Here is a 19,133-nt window from a genome sequence, read left to right as displayed (position 1 = left end):
TCCCACTGCGCCCCCGGGGTCACGGGCAGCTCGGCCCTACACATGCATGTAAATACAAGTCTTATACACATAGATATATGTTTATTTGTATATATGTACATATATATATTTATATGTATATGTGTGTATGTTGGCATACGCGCAACGGAGACACGCAGCGGTGGGCGATCGCTTGAGCTGCCGGATCTGCCTTTGGGGAAGATGCACACAGACATCTCTACCGTCCACACACGCACACGTATCTCCGCGTATTCCCATGAAGGAGGTGCAGAAGTTGCTCGCAGAGGCGCCCCGAGGGCTGGCAGGTTTCCCGCCGAATAACGGGGGAGGCTGAAGGGGGTGAAGTTTCCTCCCTCCTCCTCCTCCTCTCCCCGAGCTGCGCCGCGGAGCCGGGCGGCCCTGGGCGGCGGAGACGCCGCCGGCAGCCCCGGACCAGGCCCGCTCCCGGCGCTGCCTTCCCCGCGCCGGCCTCCGCCTCCGCCCCGCCGGAGCGCCGGGACCCCGCCGCTCGCCGGAGCCGGCCCCCGCCCTTACCGTTGCAGAACTGGAGCAGCGAGGAGGTGTCGTAGAGGCTGCTGTAGCTGGAGAAGCCGTCCTCCATCCTGCCGCTGCGCTCCCGGCGTCCCCTCGGCTGTCCCGGCGGCCGCCCGCTGCCTGCTCGCCCACACGCTGCGGAGCGGAGGCGGCTGGGGCCGCGGCGGCCTCGCTGCCTGCCTCACTCAGTTGCCATGGCAACCCATTCACTCCGCCGCGGCTGGGGCGGCGGCCGCTCCGCTCCGCTCGCCGCCGAGCGCGGGGGGAGAGCCACGGGGCGGGCCGGGGCGGGCCGGGGCGGGGCGGCCGCCGGCACGGCGCGGCCCGGGAGGCGGGGGGGACCCCGGGGCGGCGGGGCGAGAGCGGAGCCGCGTCTCTCGGCCGGCTCGGCCGTCTCTCCTCGGCGGAGCCGCCGGCTCCGGGCCGCGGCTGAGAGAAGGACGAGCTGCCGAGTCCCTCTGCCTTGCCCGGGGCCGGACGCGAGGCCCGGCGAGACCGGGTGTCCCGATCGGGCCGGGGCGGAGCAGAGACGCTGCCCGACCCTGCGGCGGGAGATGCCCGCCCATAACCCGGGGATTAACCCGAAGTACCACCGTGGATGGGCTCGGTCAGGGCGGGATGCGGGGCAGGGGTTTTGCAGTGCAGCCGGGCAGCCCCGCGCACACAGCCTCAGCATCCCTCCCTGCTGCCTCTGCACTCGGCTGCCTAAGCCCTCCTCTCGTTTCTTCCTCTGAAGCAACAGCCTTCCTGTATTTGCACCTTATGCCCTCCGCTGATGTCAGCGGCGATTCTCCTGGCTACAGGATGGAGCTGTCACGATAACATTGTAGTTGATACTCTCTTACAAAACCAAAAAGAATTATACACACTGTAATTCCTTATGCCACAGTTTAAACTATGTAGTTCGAAGAGTGATACCCTTTCCCAATACAGGATACTAAAATAGCTTTCACTATTAAACATATTTTTGTCTAGGTATATTCATAATGTCCGTTTGTGTTGAGGTGAAGTGGTGGTCCAAAACTGGTGGCTAGTAATATTGTAAAATTATTTGATGCATTTTGGGCTTCAGTTTCTGTGCCAAGAATGTTGAAGTGTCCAGAGACTGAAAGACATTTTTCGTCCAAGCTCCTCAAGAGACACAAGAGAAATAGTTCATTGCACATCTATAGCACCTTTCAGCTTGAAAAATGCCAAAGCACTTAACACATCATGCCTTCAGTCCCCAGTCCTTCCAGGAGCTTTTTGCACGGCAGTTCCATCATGTGGATCCACTTACAGGCGTGGGTTTGGTATATGTGAGTCTTTTCACCAACCACTAAACCATGGCAGTGCTAACACAAAAGTATGCTATAAAATTAGGCAGAGATATCAGTTCCATGTTAAAGCAGAGTGAAAAGTGCTCCCTCCTGAATTGCCAGTGCCAATACTGGTAGAGTTGAAGTCATCTCCAGCACAAGCACTTACCCAGCCTGATGTGCTTAAACTGTATCAGACAAAACCAACTGCATTTTATAGCTGTGAGCTATAAATAACAGAAAATTGTGGTAGTTTGGTGTTATATTTAACAAAAAAATCAAAACCAGAGATTTAAAAAAAATAGAAAATTACTTCAAAAATACAAAAGCATATAGGTAACCTTAGTGTTTTAAATGTCATGATTCATTCTAATCTTGAAAATTAATACTGAGTATTTAGGTTTTCTCATGACCTTTTCATTCATAAGCCATCAAATGTTTCAAAGATGCTATATTATTCTAAAACACTGTACACACACAGAAAGACATATGGGATTTTTGGTAGACAAGTTGCAACAAAAGAAAACTGAAGTTCATTTTCAGTAAAAATTCTGATTAAGAATTTCCTTCATTTTAAAACATTATTGCCATCATTTGGATATTATTTTTGAGGTTGAGAAATGTTTTAATGTGCTTATTTTCCACCATCTTGAGACAAGATGTGTGCTTGGCATAAGATGTCAATGTTACTTTAACCTCTACCTCCCTCTGATGTGTAAGGTTTGGAAAACAAAAATATTTAACCAATGCTATCTAAAAGTATTATGTTTGTAGTAAAAACTGTGTTGTCAGAGAGATTGCTACAAAGATAAGAGAAGGTAATGCCCAGTAACTTTTATGAGATTTGTCAAAGTAGGATAAAGGCCAGAAAGAGGCAATGCGGCTCCATTTCAGAGAGTAGAAATTGAAAGTCACTTAGAAACTCAAATCTAATCTCTTCTTAGAGAGAGATGCAACATGTAAAACCTTGCAATAGATTTCCCACTGAAATTAACAGTGATGGTGTCTGTGAAGCCTTTCAGCTCAGCGTGCTGCAAATCAGCTCAGAGATGTGACAGAAAATGGTCTCAGCTCCAATCTCCAGATGCTGTTATGATTCCATTATACTATAAGAGCAAGGGTTAGAAGAGGAAACACTTTCATAATTTAATGATTTTGAGACCTGTAACAATCTCATTATACTAAACTGCACCACAAGGCACGAAATGAAAAAGAAATTCTGTCTGGCTGTGGGAACAATGGGACAATGGATTGGAAGGATGCACTGATGTCTCTGGGAATTCTTCTGGTATGGTGAAACAACAAAAAAACTTCTAGTTGTCCATTTTTCAGTATACTGTGGCCTTCATAATTTGTACATTTCAAAGGCAGTTCTGTGGTCAGTGTGCAACCATAAAGGTGGGGATGTGGCATCCTGAGCAGTACAGTGAGGCTGGTGTATTGGGAAAGGATTTGTTGCTGTACACTCGTGCACACTGACTGCTGGCAGTCAGAAACTCCATGATGTTACATTTTTGAAAGCTGTATTTTACACCTAATGATTTAACTTTTGTTCATCTTCAGTAGTGTAATGCAAATAACTATTAGCTAAGTGAGAATAAAAGAGCTTTCACCCATCCCTCAATGAATTTTCAAGAGTTAATATACTCCAATATTAGGACAAAGAAGACTTGCTTTCACTTCCTGTTAATATACTGTAGTCAAATATCACCTGAATCACAGAATATTCTGAGTTGGGAGGGGTTCACTAGGATCTACTGAAGTCCAACTCCTGAAAATTTTGACATTCCATTTATCTCTTCCTGAAAACAGGATCAGGCTGCTTTCACCATGTGGTGGTAGCTGGACAGCCTGGCCTTCATAGCCTGCCCCCTGGGTGTGTGCTGAATGCCACTGCTTCCAGCAGGCTTGTGTGGGGACAGATGATGGCACTGGCTGTGGGAAGGACGCTGGGATTTGGCTGTCAGTGGCAAAGCCTGCTGTGCAGAGCTGCTGCTGAGCCCTTCTGTGCAGAGTTTACAGGAGGTGAAGGCTCAGTTCACCACAGACACTGGAGGGCTCTTCTTTCAGGTCAGTGCAAAGCCTGTCTGCTGAACAGATCAGGGAAGCTTGGATGGCAGCTGTGCACACTGAGTGTACATTGTAACTAGAGAAATCTTCATCAGGCAAAGCATCTAGCACCATCAGCAAATGTGCTGGTTTTGCTAAAATTTATCAGTGGATATAATTATAGCATCTATTTTACCATGACTAACTTTTGAAGATCCCCTCAAGCTCTTTAGCAATTATTTGATAGGTCACGTTTACTGCAGCATGATCAAAGGGAGCTAAGCTCATTTCTGTAGCTCACTGTGTTTCCATTTAACATGTAAAAGTCCATTTCACCATTCACAGTCACCTAATGCAGCAGTTGGTCTCTGTTTGAGCCTGGAAGCTTTTCAATTGGAAAAATTCAAATGGAATGCTTGTTCAAGGTTTGCTTTTCCTCTGTGAGTCAGAAGTTTCATCTATTAAAAAGCTGAAGCACTGCAACACTTGGTGCCTGGGCCCAGACTGCAATCCAAAACACAAGGTACCATGTGTGTGCTTCTCCCTGAATCATCTCATTCAAAACAGAAGAAATGGGCATGTTTTCCAGCTGTTCATCCCCAGCACTGAGAGTTAGATGGTCTGAAAGCTGGCATCATAGCACAGGCACAGTGCCCTGCCTCAGCATTGGACACACAGAGCTTTGACAGAAGCTGGGGGCCAGGGCTGAGCAGCACAATGCCCAGCAGCAGCAGCAGCAGCAGCAGCAGCAGGAGCAAGCTGCACACAGCAGGAGCCCTGGAGAAGGAGGAGCCAATGCATGGTTTAGGAACTAGCAGGGTGAGACCAGCACGTAGCAGAGAGAAGCTCTGGGGTTAAGTTTTGGATTTAGCTTCCTGAAATCTGATGAAATCCTGATTTATACTGATTTTTTAAAAAAACCAAACCCTGTTTATTTGTTTTCCCTTTCTATTCAGAAAGCAGCATGAATGTTTGGGTTTTTTAAGAGAATTTCATGCAGTGAATATATTGTCTTTATTTTGCAGAAGTGGCTTTTTCTCACTGCTAAAACTATCTGCAGGTACTGGCTATCAGGATCTCTTCATAGGCTCAAATAAGGATTTCCTCTCCCAGTGTGGTAGGAAAGGAAGAAGTGCCTTGCTGCCCAGTCTCCTTTGTGAGAACACTTCAACCACTGGAATAATCATTCATTCTAAATAGCAGGACTCCAGTGTTTCAGCCACAGCAGGGAGCTTCATGAATGTCACTACAAAGCAGACTTCATGCATGTGGGAAAGATGGGGTATAAGAGGAGGATCACCATTATACCAGCACAGTCTGAGTGCATTAAAAATACAGTATAGCAAATGTGGGATGAAACCATCAAAGCTATGCAGGTTTAATAATCCAAATGAAAATATGTTGCAATATTTCTGTATATATCATGTTCTTTTGAACTACATGTATTGGAACTATGGAAGTTTCCCTATAGTTAAAATGAATAGTCATAATCATATTGTCCTGAAAAAAAATACTGTTTTGCAGATTGGTTAATTTGTAAATACAAAGAGAATACTTTGAAGATGAAAAGAATAATGCTTTCCACATCTATGACTCTTCCTATTCAAAGAGGGGAGGGTGCTCAGCAAACACTGATGCTTTCAGATTTGCACCACCTTTTTGAAATAAATGTTGGCTTTATTTGCTTGTTTGGAAAATGGGAAGAAAAACATGACACAGCCAAGGTCATGCTGGGAAGTCTGTGACAGAATCAAGCCAAAATAACTACCAGTTATTGCACCAACTGCAATATGAGTCTACTGAGAATATCCTGCCTGTAAACACTGAAGATACTACTTGTATGGTTTGTTATGAAATGCTTTCAAGCACAGTGCCTGTGGTAGAAATACTCTTATTTTTGCAAGGCCCCCTAACATGTTGGGTTCAATGCACATCAATGTATGTAATGGCCGAGTGCAGCCTTACTACATCCACAGCTGTGACATTGAGATTTGAAACTGATGAGAAGCAGAATGTATTACAGACACACAGGAATGCAGCTCCTGTTCCATATTCCATTGCAATCTGCAGATGGGAACAGCACTTCTGAGATATTAATACTCTGTGAGATTGATGTGAAGAGGCACAGTGATGGATAGCATCACACAAAATGATCCATCCACCCTTCAAAATTACTCCTTAGAAGTTTTCAGTTATAACTCAGTTCTGCAACCCTATTTTTGGTGGCTGCAGCTCCCAACAGAGCCTGAAAGTTTCTGCTAGCAGAGCTCTATGAGATCTATGTACCCAGGGGCACAAATCCTACCTCCTGTGAGAGGGGCATCTCTGGTTCCAGCTACAATAGCTTTGGCACAGGTTCACTGGTTCAGGGCACAGGAGGATCATCCCTACAGGTCTGTGTCACTTCCCAGAGGGAATTCCCTCCCAGCAGAAGGATCTTTCCTGCACCCACTGGAACCCCAGGGAGCCTCCAGAATGTAGGTATGGGGAAATGCTTTCTGCAAGTATGAAAAAGTGATGCTTCTGTGTGGCTTGCAGCACACTGACACCCTTCTGCACATGGCTGAGATGAGTAGTTTTGTTTTAATTTCTATGCTATGATTATAAAGATGTTACTGCAACAGTATATATTCCAGAGATCTATTTTATGCATATATTTAAATAATATTTTTTTAAAATTTAATGTCTGAGTTGTTATACAAAGCCACAGCTACATAAATCTGTGCCTTCTGAATTATATTAGAGAAGAATGAGACTAGAGTAAGCTATAATAAAGACATATTTCTTTAAAATTATATTTAAATAACAGCATAGTAAGTTGATAATTTAAGATGTCCACAAAAATTGCCATTTTTATACAAAGTGGTTCTACAGAACCCATTCTGTTCATCCTTTAGAAGGAGCATTTTAACTGGATTGTAACAATTCACATGAACATGTAAAACCCAGACTTACAAAACAGGATATTTGTCCAAAGGACACATCAGCTACACTGTGAGAAAGAAATCTCTCTCTTCTGCAAACAGGTACCCACAGTGCCTATGATGAGAGGGAAGGATCTCAGCACTCTATTTTATATTCCCTGGCCAGTAGGATGGTGGTTTAAACCTGTGCTTTACCAGAACTGATATTGAAATTTTCCCAATTTCCCGTGTCACTGTTTCACTGGCTTTGGGATCCAGCACAATCAAGGGCATCTCATGGGAACTGATGTGCACCAGGAGAATTTACTGTCAGCCATGTAGATAACAAAGCACACATAAAAATGTATGGGTAAGACAAAGCACCATGTTGGTTCAATATATTAATGTTAGAAGGGGCTAGACAATCTCATTTACTGCACTTTCTACATTTGCAGTTATGTTACTGGAAATTTGCCCAGATATGGAAAATAAATGATGGCAAATGTCTTCTGAGAGATAGCTGGAAAAAATAATGTATTTCTTCTGGCAATTTCATATGTTATGCTTGCTTTTAGTGAGTGATTTATTGGAAAAACTGATTTGTGCTAATAAACAAGTAATAGGAAATAACTGCAGAGAGTTTACCTGTAATTTTAACTCCTGTCATCACATAAGCCCATTTACCACTTCAACTAACTTAACTTCAAGTTTTACTTATCCATCCACCTGTATCTTTCACCAAATATAATATTAATTATGCTGAAAGAGGTAGGAAGAAAGAAGACAGTATTTCATTTGTATGGTGTGGGTTATTTCTGCAGGGGACCATACCAGCTCCACTGGTTCAAACTCATTGAATTTCCATGAGCTTTCCTTGAGTGGGTGGAGGAACAGGAGAGTGGATTGCAGTGTGACCTACAAGGGCTAGGCAGGAATTCCAATCCACTACACTTGCAGATTCCTTTGATATCTTACAGAGCCCAAGACCACCTACATTGAGACCTTCATCCCTCCACTGCTTTTGCTGCCACAGCTTATTTCTGCTTTCCCAGGTCAAGATCCCAAGACACAACCTGGGGATGGAAGGAAACAGTTAAATCATCAGCTAATCTAAGCTTGCCTGGCTGGAGAAACAAGCAATAGGAAATAATCCTTTCCTACAGTTTTCAAGATTACTTTACACTGATTTCCAGCATAGCCTGCAGCTTTTATTTTTTGTGGGTAACTACAGTTCTGAATTAAACTTTTTTATTTACTTTGGAACAGAATTTGCCTTGGAAGGAACTTTTTTTTGTTCTGGTCTGTGCAATCACCCAAGGCCCACAATGTGATCAAAGCAATTCTGTGTTAAATATGTTTATTCAAAGTAATTTCTTTCTGCAGGTTCATAGCAAGTGCATCCAGAAATTTAGATAAATTTCACTTTTGAACTCCTTTGAACATATAAAATGTAAGAAATAAAATACAAGAAAGGAAGTGGTTGAACCAAAGAAACCTTCACTGAATTGCCCAGGAGCATAAATAGGCATTAGGATTTACATGGCAGGATCAAGTCCATACATTAATAAAATGTTTGGCTTTGGTGAAAGAATTCTGGTTGTTCTTAAAACACCTCTGCCACCCAGTGCAAGGTGTAGGATTACTAATCCTCCTCAGGGTAAGCCATGCGTGGCATTCTTCTTTGGTGCTGGCATTCAAGAGAGTCCTGGAGGAGGAAAAAGTAATAGGGGCAATAATGGCAGTGTCTGAATGAAGCCCTGAGAGCCAGCCCAGCCCTGCTGCCTGGCTGCCAGCCATCCAAGATGAAGAACAATCGTACATTTGTCTCAGATACCAAGTTACCTAATTTTCAAAACGTTTCCTGATGCAGCCCTTTAATTCTTAAGTATTTCACCACCTGACGTTTCTCTCTCAAGCTTTCAAAGAAGCAAGAGAAAACCAGAACTACAGATAACTGAAAGAAGAAAAACTAAAATGATTTTTTCATTAGCAGCCATAATTTAAGGGAAAAAGGGCAAGAAGACAAGTTCTTTTCTGCTTTTCAATGCTGGATAACCCCTCATTGTCCCACTCACTTTCTGACAGAATAAATGCTAGATAAATAATAGAACGAATCTCAAAAGAAAAATATGTATTGTGTGCCATAAATTATACGAGCAGTTGCAGCCATGAACAAGAGAATTAGGAACATAAAACCCCTGCAGTGTACACGGGCTGGTGAAAGGATGGGAGTTGCCAAGGGATGCTCTGTGACCACTGTGCAGTCCAAGCTAAGGACTTACCCTAAACATCAGCCTGCAGCCCTGTTATGCAGGGGTCTACCACCTTTTCCTTTGCATTCTTCCTCTTGAACAGCTCTTTTTCTTCTTCTTTTTTTTTTTTTTTTTTTTTTTTTTTTTAATATCAGTAGCTGTTTAATGATTATTTTGGCTCTAACCAGCTTATGGTATATTTTACAATGTCCAAGAAATCTTGCCCTGAAGAATTTTGCATCTTCTGCCCAAACTAACCCTTCAAAGATTCCCATATTAAGGTGAGTTTCCCTAAACTAAGGGGTGGGTAGAATAGGTCAAGGGCCAGCTCTTCATGTGTAACCTTGCAGAGCACCATCAGCTTCTGCTGAATTCTTGGTTTCATTCCTTTTTATTTATTAGAAAAAGTGCTACATAATTTTTGGGACTCTAAACAGAAATAATTACAAATAACCTAGCTGCTAAATGTTCATCAGAGACTCCATTCAACTAAACAGTCCTTTGGCAAAGTCAAATTCTGGATCCAGATTTTTCAGATTTAAGCATCCTTAAAATCTTCTTGTTCTTTCATGACATCTTTTCAAGACATCAGCAGATATTTTTCATTCAGCACTCATTTCAGCAGGGGAAAAAGAGTTTTGCAATATTGATGCAATTTATTTTTGTGTGACCAATTAAGAAAATAAAGACATTTCAAAGAAGTTGATGTCATTAATTTCAGATAAGTAAGATGTTTCACAGAAAACCCACACAAGACTGTGGTAAAGGACTTTTTTCCAACTTCACAAATGACATTAAATGCCATTTTATGACCATCCAAGAGTAAGGAGTAAATAATACTTTATGCTGGAAAAGAATACATGTGACTCATGATTTACAGCTGTTGTAGATGTGAACTTGTGGAAAATGATGCAATTAGAGGCCAGAGGCAGAGCAAAATATCTATTCAGCTCTGCTGAGCAGATCAGAACTGCTGAAGGGCTGCAGAAAAAAATGTCATTTTCTCTTTTGCTCATGTCCTCCATAGGCTACATTCTGCTTGGAATTACTTCATATTCAAGCAGTACAGTTAATGGATAGTCTTGATATGATTTAGCATTTTTTATGTTTTCCATTTGTCTGATGAAGAGTGCTTGCTCTGTCATTCATTCACCATTTCCTTCCATGTGAAATTAGGAAATATGGCATATGAAATCTGAAACCCAGGTTTTTTCCATCTCTGCATGTTTTCCCTTGGAGCTCAGAAACTCAAGTTCTGCCAGTGTAGAGGAAGGAGAGGAAATGTAGCAATAAAGTTCCTGGCTTCATCACAAGCCCCTTTCTGACCTGACCAGGGGAAAGTGTGTGGAAAGGGACTGAACTATCCAGGATATAGATGAATGGCAGAAGTATGTTCATGTGAAATCAGAAAGGAAAACCCACAAAATAAGATCTAAGCAGGGACAGTGAGGCTACAAGATGTCATGCTACAAATGCAGAGGAGGAAGGCCAGGAGAGTGCTGGTTCAGCACTCAGGGTGCAGCTCATGACAGATGATGTGAGCAATGTACAAGTCATTTATGACTTTTTTGTATCTGTCTTCAGTAATGCTGCATTTCAACAAACATAGTAAGACAATCCTATTGCTGATAAACATAGCTACACCTTTCTTGCTTCATTCCACTCCCTGACTGCTTTCCTTCATCCCTCAGTCACAGGGATCTGTAACGGTGTGCAGAGATCTGGATGGGGAACTGCTCCAGCTGAAAATTAATCCAACAAATAGGTGGTAGTTACTAAGTTCAATTAGTTCAAGCAGTTTGATCCATCTCTTAGCTCCACCACAATCAATGTTTTATTTTAAGTTACCTAGATGTATTAACTTCATCCTCTCATGCTTAAAGGGCAGACTGATTAAGTTTCTGAGTGACTGGATGTTTAATGTGTGAGAGGATCAGAAGTAGGAAAGCATGGGACATGTAGTTTAAATTGGGAAAAAAAGAGTAGTAGATTATTGATCAGTTGATTAAATTAAATTTCTGCTCCAAAGTTTAGGATTTTTTAGACATACATGCTATGAGTGTTATGTAATAAAAGGGAAGTGAGTAGCATTCAGTTTTCATTGTAAGAACAAAGTCTGTCAAACCAGCTTAGTTCTTCCTGTGCCTGTATTGTGCTGTAGAAAGGGAGTTGGTGTCATGTAACTCAACTTCCATAAGGCTTTCTGCACACTCATGACAAATCCTCTGATCGTAGAGGATCAAGATCAGAAGCTTGATCCTCTAGAAGCAAATGAGGAAACACAGCCTTGCTGACCCCGCTACACCTGTTTAAACAGGTCTAAGACTGTTGAGGTAACCATACCTAAATAGTGGCACAAAATGGAAGTAGGTATGAAATATGATCCTGCACCATCTTCCACCTTAGTACCACTACAATCCACTTTTTCATTAGTGACTGAAAAAGGAAGCAGGAGACATACTCAGTAAATGTGCTGGTTGCAGCTCCGCTGATGTTTTCACATGAGGTTCACAAGTAATTGTCTGGTGCACCTCAAATAATACCAATTTACTTAAAAAAAAGAAATCTCAATTGCTATGGAACTGGAATATAAATTACAATATTGTTCCATTGGTTTTTGTGTGTCCTGAGGAGATAAACTTTTCCCCATTTAAGTCATTGGTAATATATTCTTACCACCTCCAAGAGCAGGTGGTGAAGAAAACAGTTTAGTTTACAACAGACCAGAAAACAAAGTTTATATACCAAAAGACAAGTCACTTTGCTGAGTACTCGTGTGCAGTGCTACTATTGTGGGGGCTAGTGATGGAGAATCAGCCTTTCTTCTCTCAGTCACTGGTGTGTGTCAGGTCAGGCCAACAAGAAGCAACCACAATCCACTAGTGCTTGTTATAAAATGAGATAATGACTCTTTCATTCTTGTGTGTATACAAAGCAGAGTCAAAACTTGGCCCAAAAAATCACTATCACAGTTGCAACAGTGAAATGCCAAAAGCCTGAGCAGGTATTAGGACTGAGGTGCCCTCATTATCTGCTTCCCTAGTAGTACATGGGATGCCTGGGATTTCATTTTTCTACTCTGTTCCCTTTTTTGGATCCACTCCTTTAATGCTCCTGCGGACAAGCTGATGAAGTGGAAAGGCAATTCACACTGACTGAAGTATTTGTTTTCAGTTAAAAGCCACTATTTGCTGCTTAGCAGGCAAACACAAACACCTATGGAAAGAAGAGCTGTCGTGGCATTTGAGGCTCCTGAGCATCTGTAATCAGCACATCTGAAAATATTTTATAGTGAGTTTAGCCTATATATGTCTTCATATCACAAAGTACTGCTAGGGACAGAATTGGATGTTGGATGTGTTTGTATTACTCCCTTGTATGAAATGAAAGGCATTTATGCATCTCTTTTATCTGCATTCACACACACCTACACATAAAGGCATTCTGTCCTCCCTTTCCCTTATAAAGAGTGATGACCTAGTATGATTTATATCTTAGTGACACAATCTCCTAAACAGGCACTGAAAATGATTATTTACCTCGAGGCTAGACTATCTAATTCCTGTACTTGTACTTTGCAGTACTAACAGAAGTCTTTTCTATAAGATAATTTTGGCTTTTGCATTATCTAAGACACACTTTTAAAACAATTAAATATATTAATCTTTTATATATTTCTGAACCTAAACCACCGTGGTTAAAATCATATCTTCACACTTTAAAAAACTCAGGTTCTGATTGGGTGTAGTAATGTGACATTTGAGAGAGCTGTGGCATTTGGATCTATGTCCAACAGAGGGAGGTGTTCAGAAACACGGCTCTGGTCCAAACTCTTTCTAAGAGTAAGGAATTCAGCAGCAGGGGAGAGAAGGACACGGGCAGATGCATGTGAGCAATACATCCTTTACTACTGCAACTCAATTCCTTTAGCTGCTCTCTTAGAACTCAGGTGTGGGGTCACTGCTGCTTACAGATTCAGACCTGCTCAGAAGATTTAAGATCAGAGGATTTTTAGATCAGACAGGTGACAATATCACCTCTGCTTTGAGAGGGAACTATGAAGCTCTTAAAAAGAAAAAACACTACTCATTTCATATCAACCTCTTGATGTAAGATAAACTCAAGCAGAGGTCCAGTCTGGCAGGCACTTTGGGCTCAGTAAAAACCTGAGGTTACTCGGCTGTGCTTTCCTCACAGGCTGTCTCTATGGCAATGGGAAAATATTGTGAGGTATAGGAATGAAGGGAATATGACTCAGAGAGTACAGAAAAAGGAACATTCAGAAACATAATTCCCAATAGGCACAGAGTACACTTTTCAAAATACACACAAATCAAAGAGAATCTGCCTCTGCTTTGCCCCGGTGTTTTTACTGGAGAATGCAATTAATAAATAAGGAGCTGTAGTGCTGCTTGTTTTCATTCCCTCTATTATCAGAGGGAAACAGAAGCTGGTGGTGGAGGAAACAGCAGGACTCTGCTCTGCTCCTTTGAGTTGTGCAGCATTCTCCACAGGGCTGCCATGTGGCTGGAAGTGTGTTTATCAGTAAGGGACAGGTTTGGACAGACTCCCCCTAGTCAGTGTGGTACTTCCATGGCCTTTCCAAGTGGAAAGGCTCCTCCTTTCACTTCTGAAACCACAGAGGCCACAGGAAGCTCCTGTGTGAAGTCCCCTGTCTCACTGACCTGGGTCCCATCAAAATGGGATTTGGCCCAAATAAAAAGGCAGTAGCCCAAGGCAAGAGCCATCCTGCAGGGAGACACCCCTACAGAGCATTGCATGAGCAAGAACTCCCAGGCTAACCCAGACCTGTGCTCTGACTGGCCCAGTACCAGATGGGCTTCAGCTTGCCACACAACAGGCATTGATAAACAACTTTCCTCCCCAGTTTTCATCTTTAGATATTTAGTCCCAGAAAACAAACAAACAAAACAAAAACAAAAACAAAAACAAAAACAAAAACAAAAACAAAAACAAAAACAAAAACAAACCCAAAACAAAACAAAAAAAAAACCAAAAATATATATATGTATATTATATATATAGACACATATATATACACACATATATACACATATATATGTACATATATATACACATATATATATATGTACATATATATACATATATATATATGAGACAAACTCAAGTGGATATATTTATATCCATATTTTTTTCCTTGCTTAAAAATATCTCCTACCTCTTGCAGCTAATGATAATGGGCCTGTATTAGCACTAGTCATTCTCTAAATCATTTATGCTTTTGGCCTCAGTAGCACTCTGACATACTTAGTCCCACAGGTCAGTTGTGCATTGTGCAAAAGCCTGTCTTTTAATCAAATTTATATACTTAGTTTAATGACACTTTATCCTTGAACTCCAAGAAGATCAGATTAAATGCTCTCTCTATAGCATTCAATTTTTTCCTACATCTGTCTTAAGCTTCCCTTCCAATTTAACTCAACTCCTTCAATCATTTCTGCCCTGAAGGAGGTGAGAGCTTCCTTCCTTCTGGGACCCGTGGAATTTTGGGACTGTCCCTGAGGTTCCCCTCCTGACCTGCAAGTGCTGCTTCTCCATGAGAAATGCAGTGAGCTGATGCAGTCCTGGGCACCCTCTGATCCTGCTCCCCTGAGTTTCACTGGGGGAGTCCTGAGGCACCAACATGATTATACTGTATTCCCTCACTTTAAAAGTGCTGGCCACCAGTATTGTTGCCCAGCAACATGAAACTGTGTGTCACTGCTGGCTTCATTAAACTTTAAAAATATTTTCCCTTGCCAAGTCGAATGAATAATTGACGATGATTTCACTGTATATTTAGCATGTCCATTCAAATTCCAGTATGGAGGTAAAACAGTTTCATATACCTAGAATTAAGAAGAAATGACTAATACTGGCTGTAAAATAAGATGCATGGCTGAAAAATACTTGCACTTAGAAAGCAATCTGTATATTGCTCAAAGCTGCTGTATCAAATAAATGTCCAAACCCTGTAATTATTTCTTTATTGAACATGCTGCGCCTTCCTTTTTTGCAAAGATTATTAAATCTTACTTTATACTTTCTCTCTAGAAAAGACTGCAACAACTAACCTTTTAACTACTTTATTATACTATTTATTTGCTATACTGTGCCTATATTTGCTACCATAGGCAATTGAACACATTAAAAAAGCATAAATAGAGAAGAACAGATTTCAACACTGATATTTTCTGGTTGAGTAATAGTGCCTGGGGTTATTCAAAGAGAATGGGTTGTAAAACTCAAGTGTACTTTCTGTCATCTGACTGATGGATTGCTTGTTACTCACCTCTAGCAGTCCAGCTAAAATAAATTGCTGCAACCCTTATCAGTAGTTTCTTTTCTATTATATGTGAGAAGTCCCAGTTTTATCTAATTGGTGGCATTACCAGAACATTTTTCTGCAAATGTGGAATCTTCCTGGTAAATGCAATTGCTACTTCAACCCATGAGAAGTGCAGTTAGATGTGCATCTGTGAGCAGAATGGAGAGGACCTAAGCTGGGAGCTTTGGAGATCTCCAAGCTAAATGACTGCCAAAATAAACATGACTGGAGATAGAGGGATTAATCCTGTAATCCTCACTTAAGCAAAATTCCTGCTATCTTCAGTGAGATTCTCACTGGGGAACAGCTGTAAAAATTGGCCTAAATGAAGCAGAAATGAGAAAGGCCAAATTCTGCCTCTGGGTGTGAGCGTGTGACTTCAGCAAAACCTGAAGTGTGACACCATGGATCTGGGATAATCAGCACATAAATTCTCACCAAGCTCTATAGTATCAAGACCTTTCTTGGTATAAATATGAGGCACATCCATAACCCCACAGGGAAATGTTTTTATCCAAGGTTCACTAAAAAGTGAGAATACAAGTGAGAATACAAGTACAAACTAACATTCAGAAAGAAAATGTTAATTTTATTAAAAACTATCTTACATTTTAACCAATCCTAGGAGTGTTTAGAGCATTTTTCTTCACTGAACTCAGAATTATTGCCCCCATTTTCTATCTGGGGTGGAAAAACAACATGCAAAGTTATGTGATTTTCCACAGACCACACAGCAAGTGATTAGTATCATGGGGATGAATTAATCTTGGGTGTAAATCCATAAAGATTAATGGAGCTCTAACAGGGATTAATTTGGCCCATCATCTCTAAGGATAGCAAAACCAATTAGATGATGTCATTAATCTTCTGGTTTGTAAAGGACTGTTTCTTAAGCAATACTGAAAGAAAGGCAATAAAACAGGAATGACCAGAGGATCCACTGTAACAGATGAATTGGTTGTTCCTTGGCAGAGGATTCCCAGCAGGAGCCTTAAACAGTGAGAGCAGCCTCGAGGTGCCCTCAGGCTCCATCCCAGCTGAGATGCTCTGGGGCAGTCATTTATTTGAGGGTTGAAGAGTCAGCCCAGACTGCAGTCACTGATTAGGTTCATGTCTTTTCTTAGGGCATGACTTCCACACGACTGATTTGGAGTCAAATATATTTATTACGGCCCTGGGAGCCCCAAATCTTTGGAAAATACCAAGTGCTTAATGTCCTATGGAAAGTAGCACTTGAAAGATTCATAAATTTTAAAGCTTCCACTTTTGAGCTTACAAAATGTGAACAATCCCATTAGAAAGAAGCCAGTAAGAAGAAATCTATCCAAAATCTGTAAAACTGACTTGTTCTGAGATTTGGGGGAAAAAATTCTTCTCATTCACTGGTTGTGACAATACACATTTTCTCATCTTAAATTCTGAAGATGTTCCTGATGCTTGAAAAAGGGTCAAAATTGGCCCACAGCAGAGTAGGATCTTTCTACAATTGGCCTCAGAAATTTTATTTTAAAAAGAAGGGAAACAGAAATGTTTTTGTTAAGGGGTAATGACCAGCTATAAAAGATGCACACAAAGCAGTGATGAACAGAACAACAAAAAACACAGCTTCTAGACCATGGTTGATGGAATATATGGAAAAAGAACATCTGTGACATTGGCAAGGTCTAGCATGAGGACATTGAATAGGAGATAGCGAATTTGTGCCTGAAAGTTGTGTGCATCATCTAATAGGCCTGGTAAAAATGTTCCACTGGAATGCTGAAAGCAAATCTTGGCAACAGTGAGATCATTAAAACCCTACTGCCTAGAAGCCTTCATTCAAAATGTAACAATATGCATCAGGTTTTTCATTATTATTATGAGAAAGAATATTCAAGCTGTAATAGGGATCTTCCCATCAATAGTTCTGCTTGAGTAAGTATTGAATGGCAGAGATTTCTTAATCAGTGAAATTACTTAACACTCCTTTTATGGGGATGTTCTTGGATAGAATAAAACCTCTCCTCATTTTCTATACTGCAGGAGTTCAAATGAGGTGATGTGCTTGGGCTGAGAGTGCAGCTCCATTCCCGAGGGGCAATGTTGTGACATTCCCTGGCACTGTGGTACAGGAGCAGGGCTGGGAGGGACGGGGATTCTCAGCTTCCTCCCCATCCTACTCACCCCCAGCACTTTTCAGGAATGAAATGACACATTGCTGCATCTATGTGTGAACAAAGAACATGGTAAAAGCACCTAATGAGACTATGAAAGAAACCTAATTTTGGCAAGGAGACTTGAGTAGGGAAGATGGAGGGAGGATGATAATGTTTGATAATCTTTCTGAGTTAGTGCTGGTGATGTGATTACACTTAGGAGTTGGTACTGCTAAGTACTGGTGCACATATGCCTAGAAAGTGTGATGTATAGAATTTAATCAGCCAAAAATAAAGAAAATGTAAATAAAAAGTAAACAAATGTATCAAGGAATGTTCCTACATGGTATCATGTATGTTTCAGAAGAGTAATGAAAACAACAGGAAATGTGCTTCAGAAAAAGGTGTCATCTTAGACCCATTAGATAGATAGATAGATAGACAGACAGATAGATAGATAGATAGATAGATAGATAGATAGATAGATAGATAGATAATGCCCATTTTAACATCTTCCTTTGACAGATGGATCTAAAGAACTATTCTGAGAAATGCTTCAACACAAGCCTATGTTTCCAGAACACTTTTCAGACTATAAAATGAAAATATTTCTGTTTCTTTTTTTCCTTTCAATTATAGTCAATGACTATTAGAGGAAGAAATAATAAAAAATAATAAAAAATATTCTTTTCATAAGTAGACATTATATTTAACATTTTAATTTCTAGGCAGAAAGAAAATTGTGTATGTAGATGGTTGTATTTTTGTAGACTAGCTAGCTTAATCCTGATTTCCTTTCATTTTAGGCCAGCTTTTTCATTTGTGATTAGGGAAAATGGATAATGATCACATCACCACTTATCCAAGCTTTCTAAAGTGCAAATTTGCCTACAGCACAAATACACCTGCAGTGCTATAAGCACAAGACCATGTAAAGCCAGACAGTAAATGTAAAACTGTGTAAAAGCTCTGCAAATTGCAGTAAATATAAACCTGGTCATACTCTCAGCCCTGGTATGGCCAATGTAGGAGCTGGATACAGATAGCTTATCTCATCTTCTGCAGCTAATGTTTGTGGTAGAAACAATATAGCAACAAACACTGCATCACAGATATTAGCTTTATGCAAATAAACTTATATTAAAAATCCTATTTACTTACCATTAAAGAATTGATTGACAAAATCAATACTTTAATGAAGCAATGAGCACCAGAATAAAAATACCTGTGAGTCAAACCCAACAATTACAGCTCATGTAGTTCATAGATGTTTGTTGCCTTACCTTAAAGATGTTCCAGAAATAATTTATGAGGGAAGACATATGCACATTCACAGTAACTACTGCTTCACAAGTCCAGTTGTATATCTTAAAGAACTTGGAGAATATCAGAAAAAAAGTAGTGATGGCAACTGTTTCTAAGCAGTTGTGAAACTGAGTGGTGCCCAGACTTCGTCCTGTAAACAGTGTTAGCTCTTTGCTGGTCATCTGATTGGCATGGCCACTGCTGATTTGACTGGCAAATTAGCTCTGGGTGTGTTTTAAGAGCAGAGTTTCAGGCACCTTGAAATGAATATATTTATGGAAGTCTTTTATGTTGTAGTTTGAATATAT

The 19,133-nt window shown here is 41.0% G+C and overlaps 1 protein-coding gene across 5 annotated transcripts in view; it reads right to left on the bottom strand.

The window, feature by feature from the left end:
* EML1 (EMAP like 1) overlaps positions 1 to 19,133 on the bottom strand; it is a 122,056-nt gene that overhangs the window by 79,109 nt on the left and 23,814 nt on the right. For 2 of the 5 annotated variants that reach the window (XM_036383453.2, XM_036383454.2), the window contains exon 1: positions 535 to 761. The exons of 1 other annotated variant lie outside the window; for it this stretch is intronic. In XM_036383453.2, coding sequence (XP_036239346.1) covers positions 535 to 601 — 67 coding nt within the window. In that variant the 5' untranslated portion in view covers positions 602 to 761. Of the gene's footprint in view, positions 1 to 534; positions 762 to 19,133 lie in introns of those variants that run through there. 2 more of the 5 variants (XM_036383457.2, XM_036383458.2) reach the window with 1 other exon arrangement.

Source organism: Molothrus ater, chromosome 6, assembly GCF_012460135.2.
Source record: "Molothrus ater isolate BHLD 08-10-18 breed brown headed cowbird chromosome 6, BPBGC_Mater_1.1, whole genome shotgun sequence".
Classification (NCBI taxonomy): Eukaryota; Metazoa; Chordata; class Aves; order Passeriformes; family Icteridae; genus Molothrus; species Molothrus ater.
This window is presented reverse-complemented; position numbering and strand designations above follow the sequence as displayed.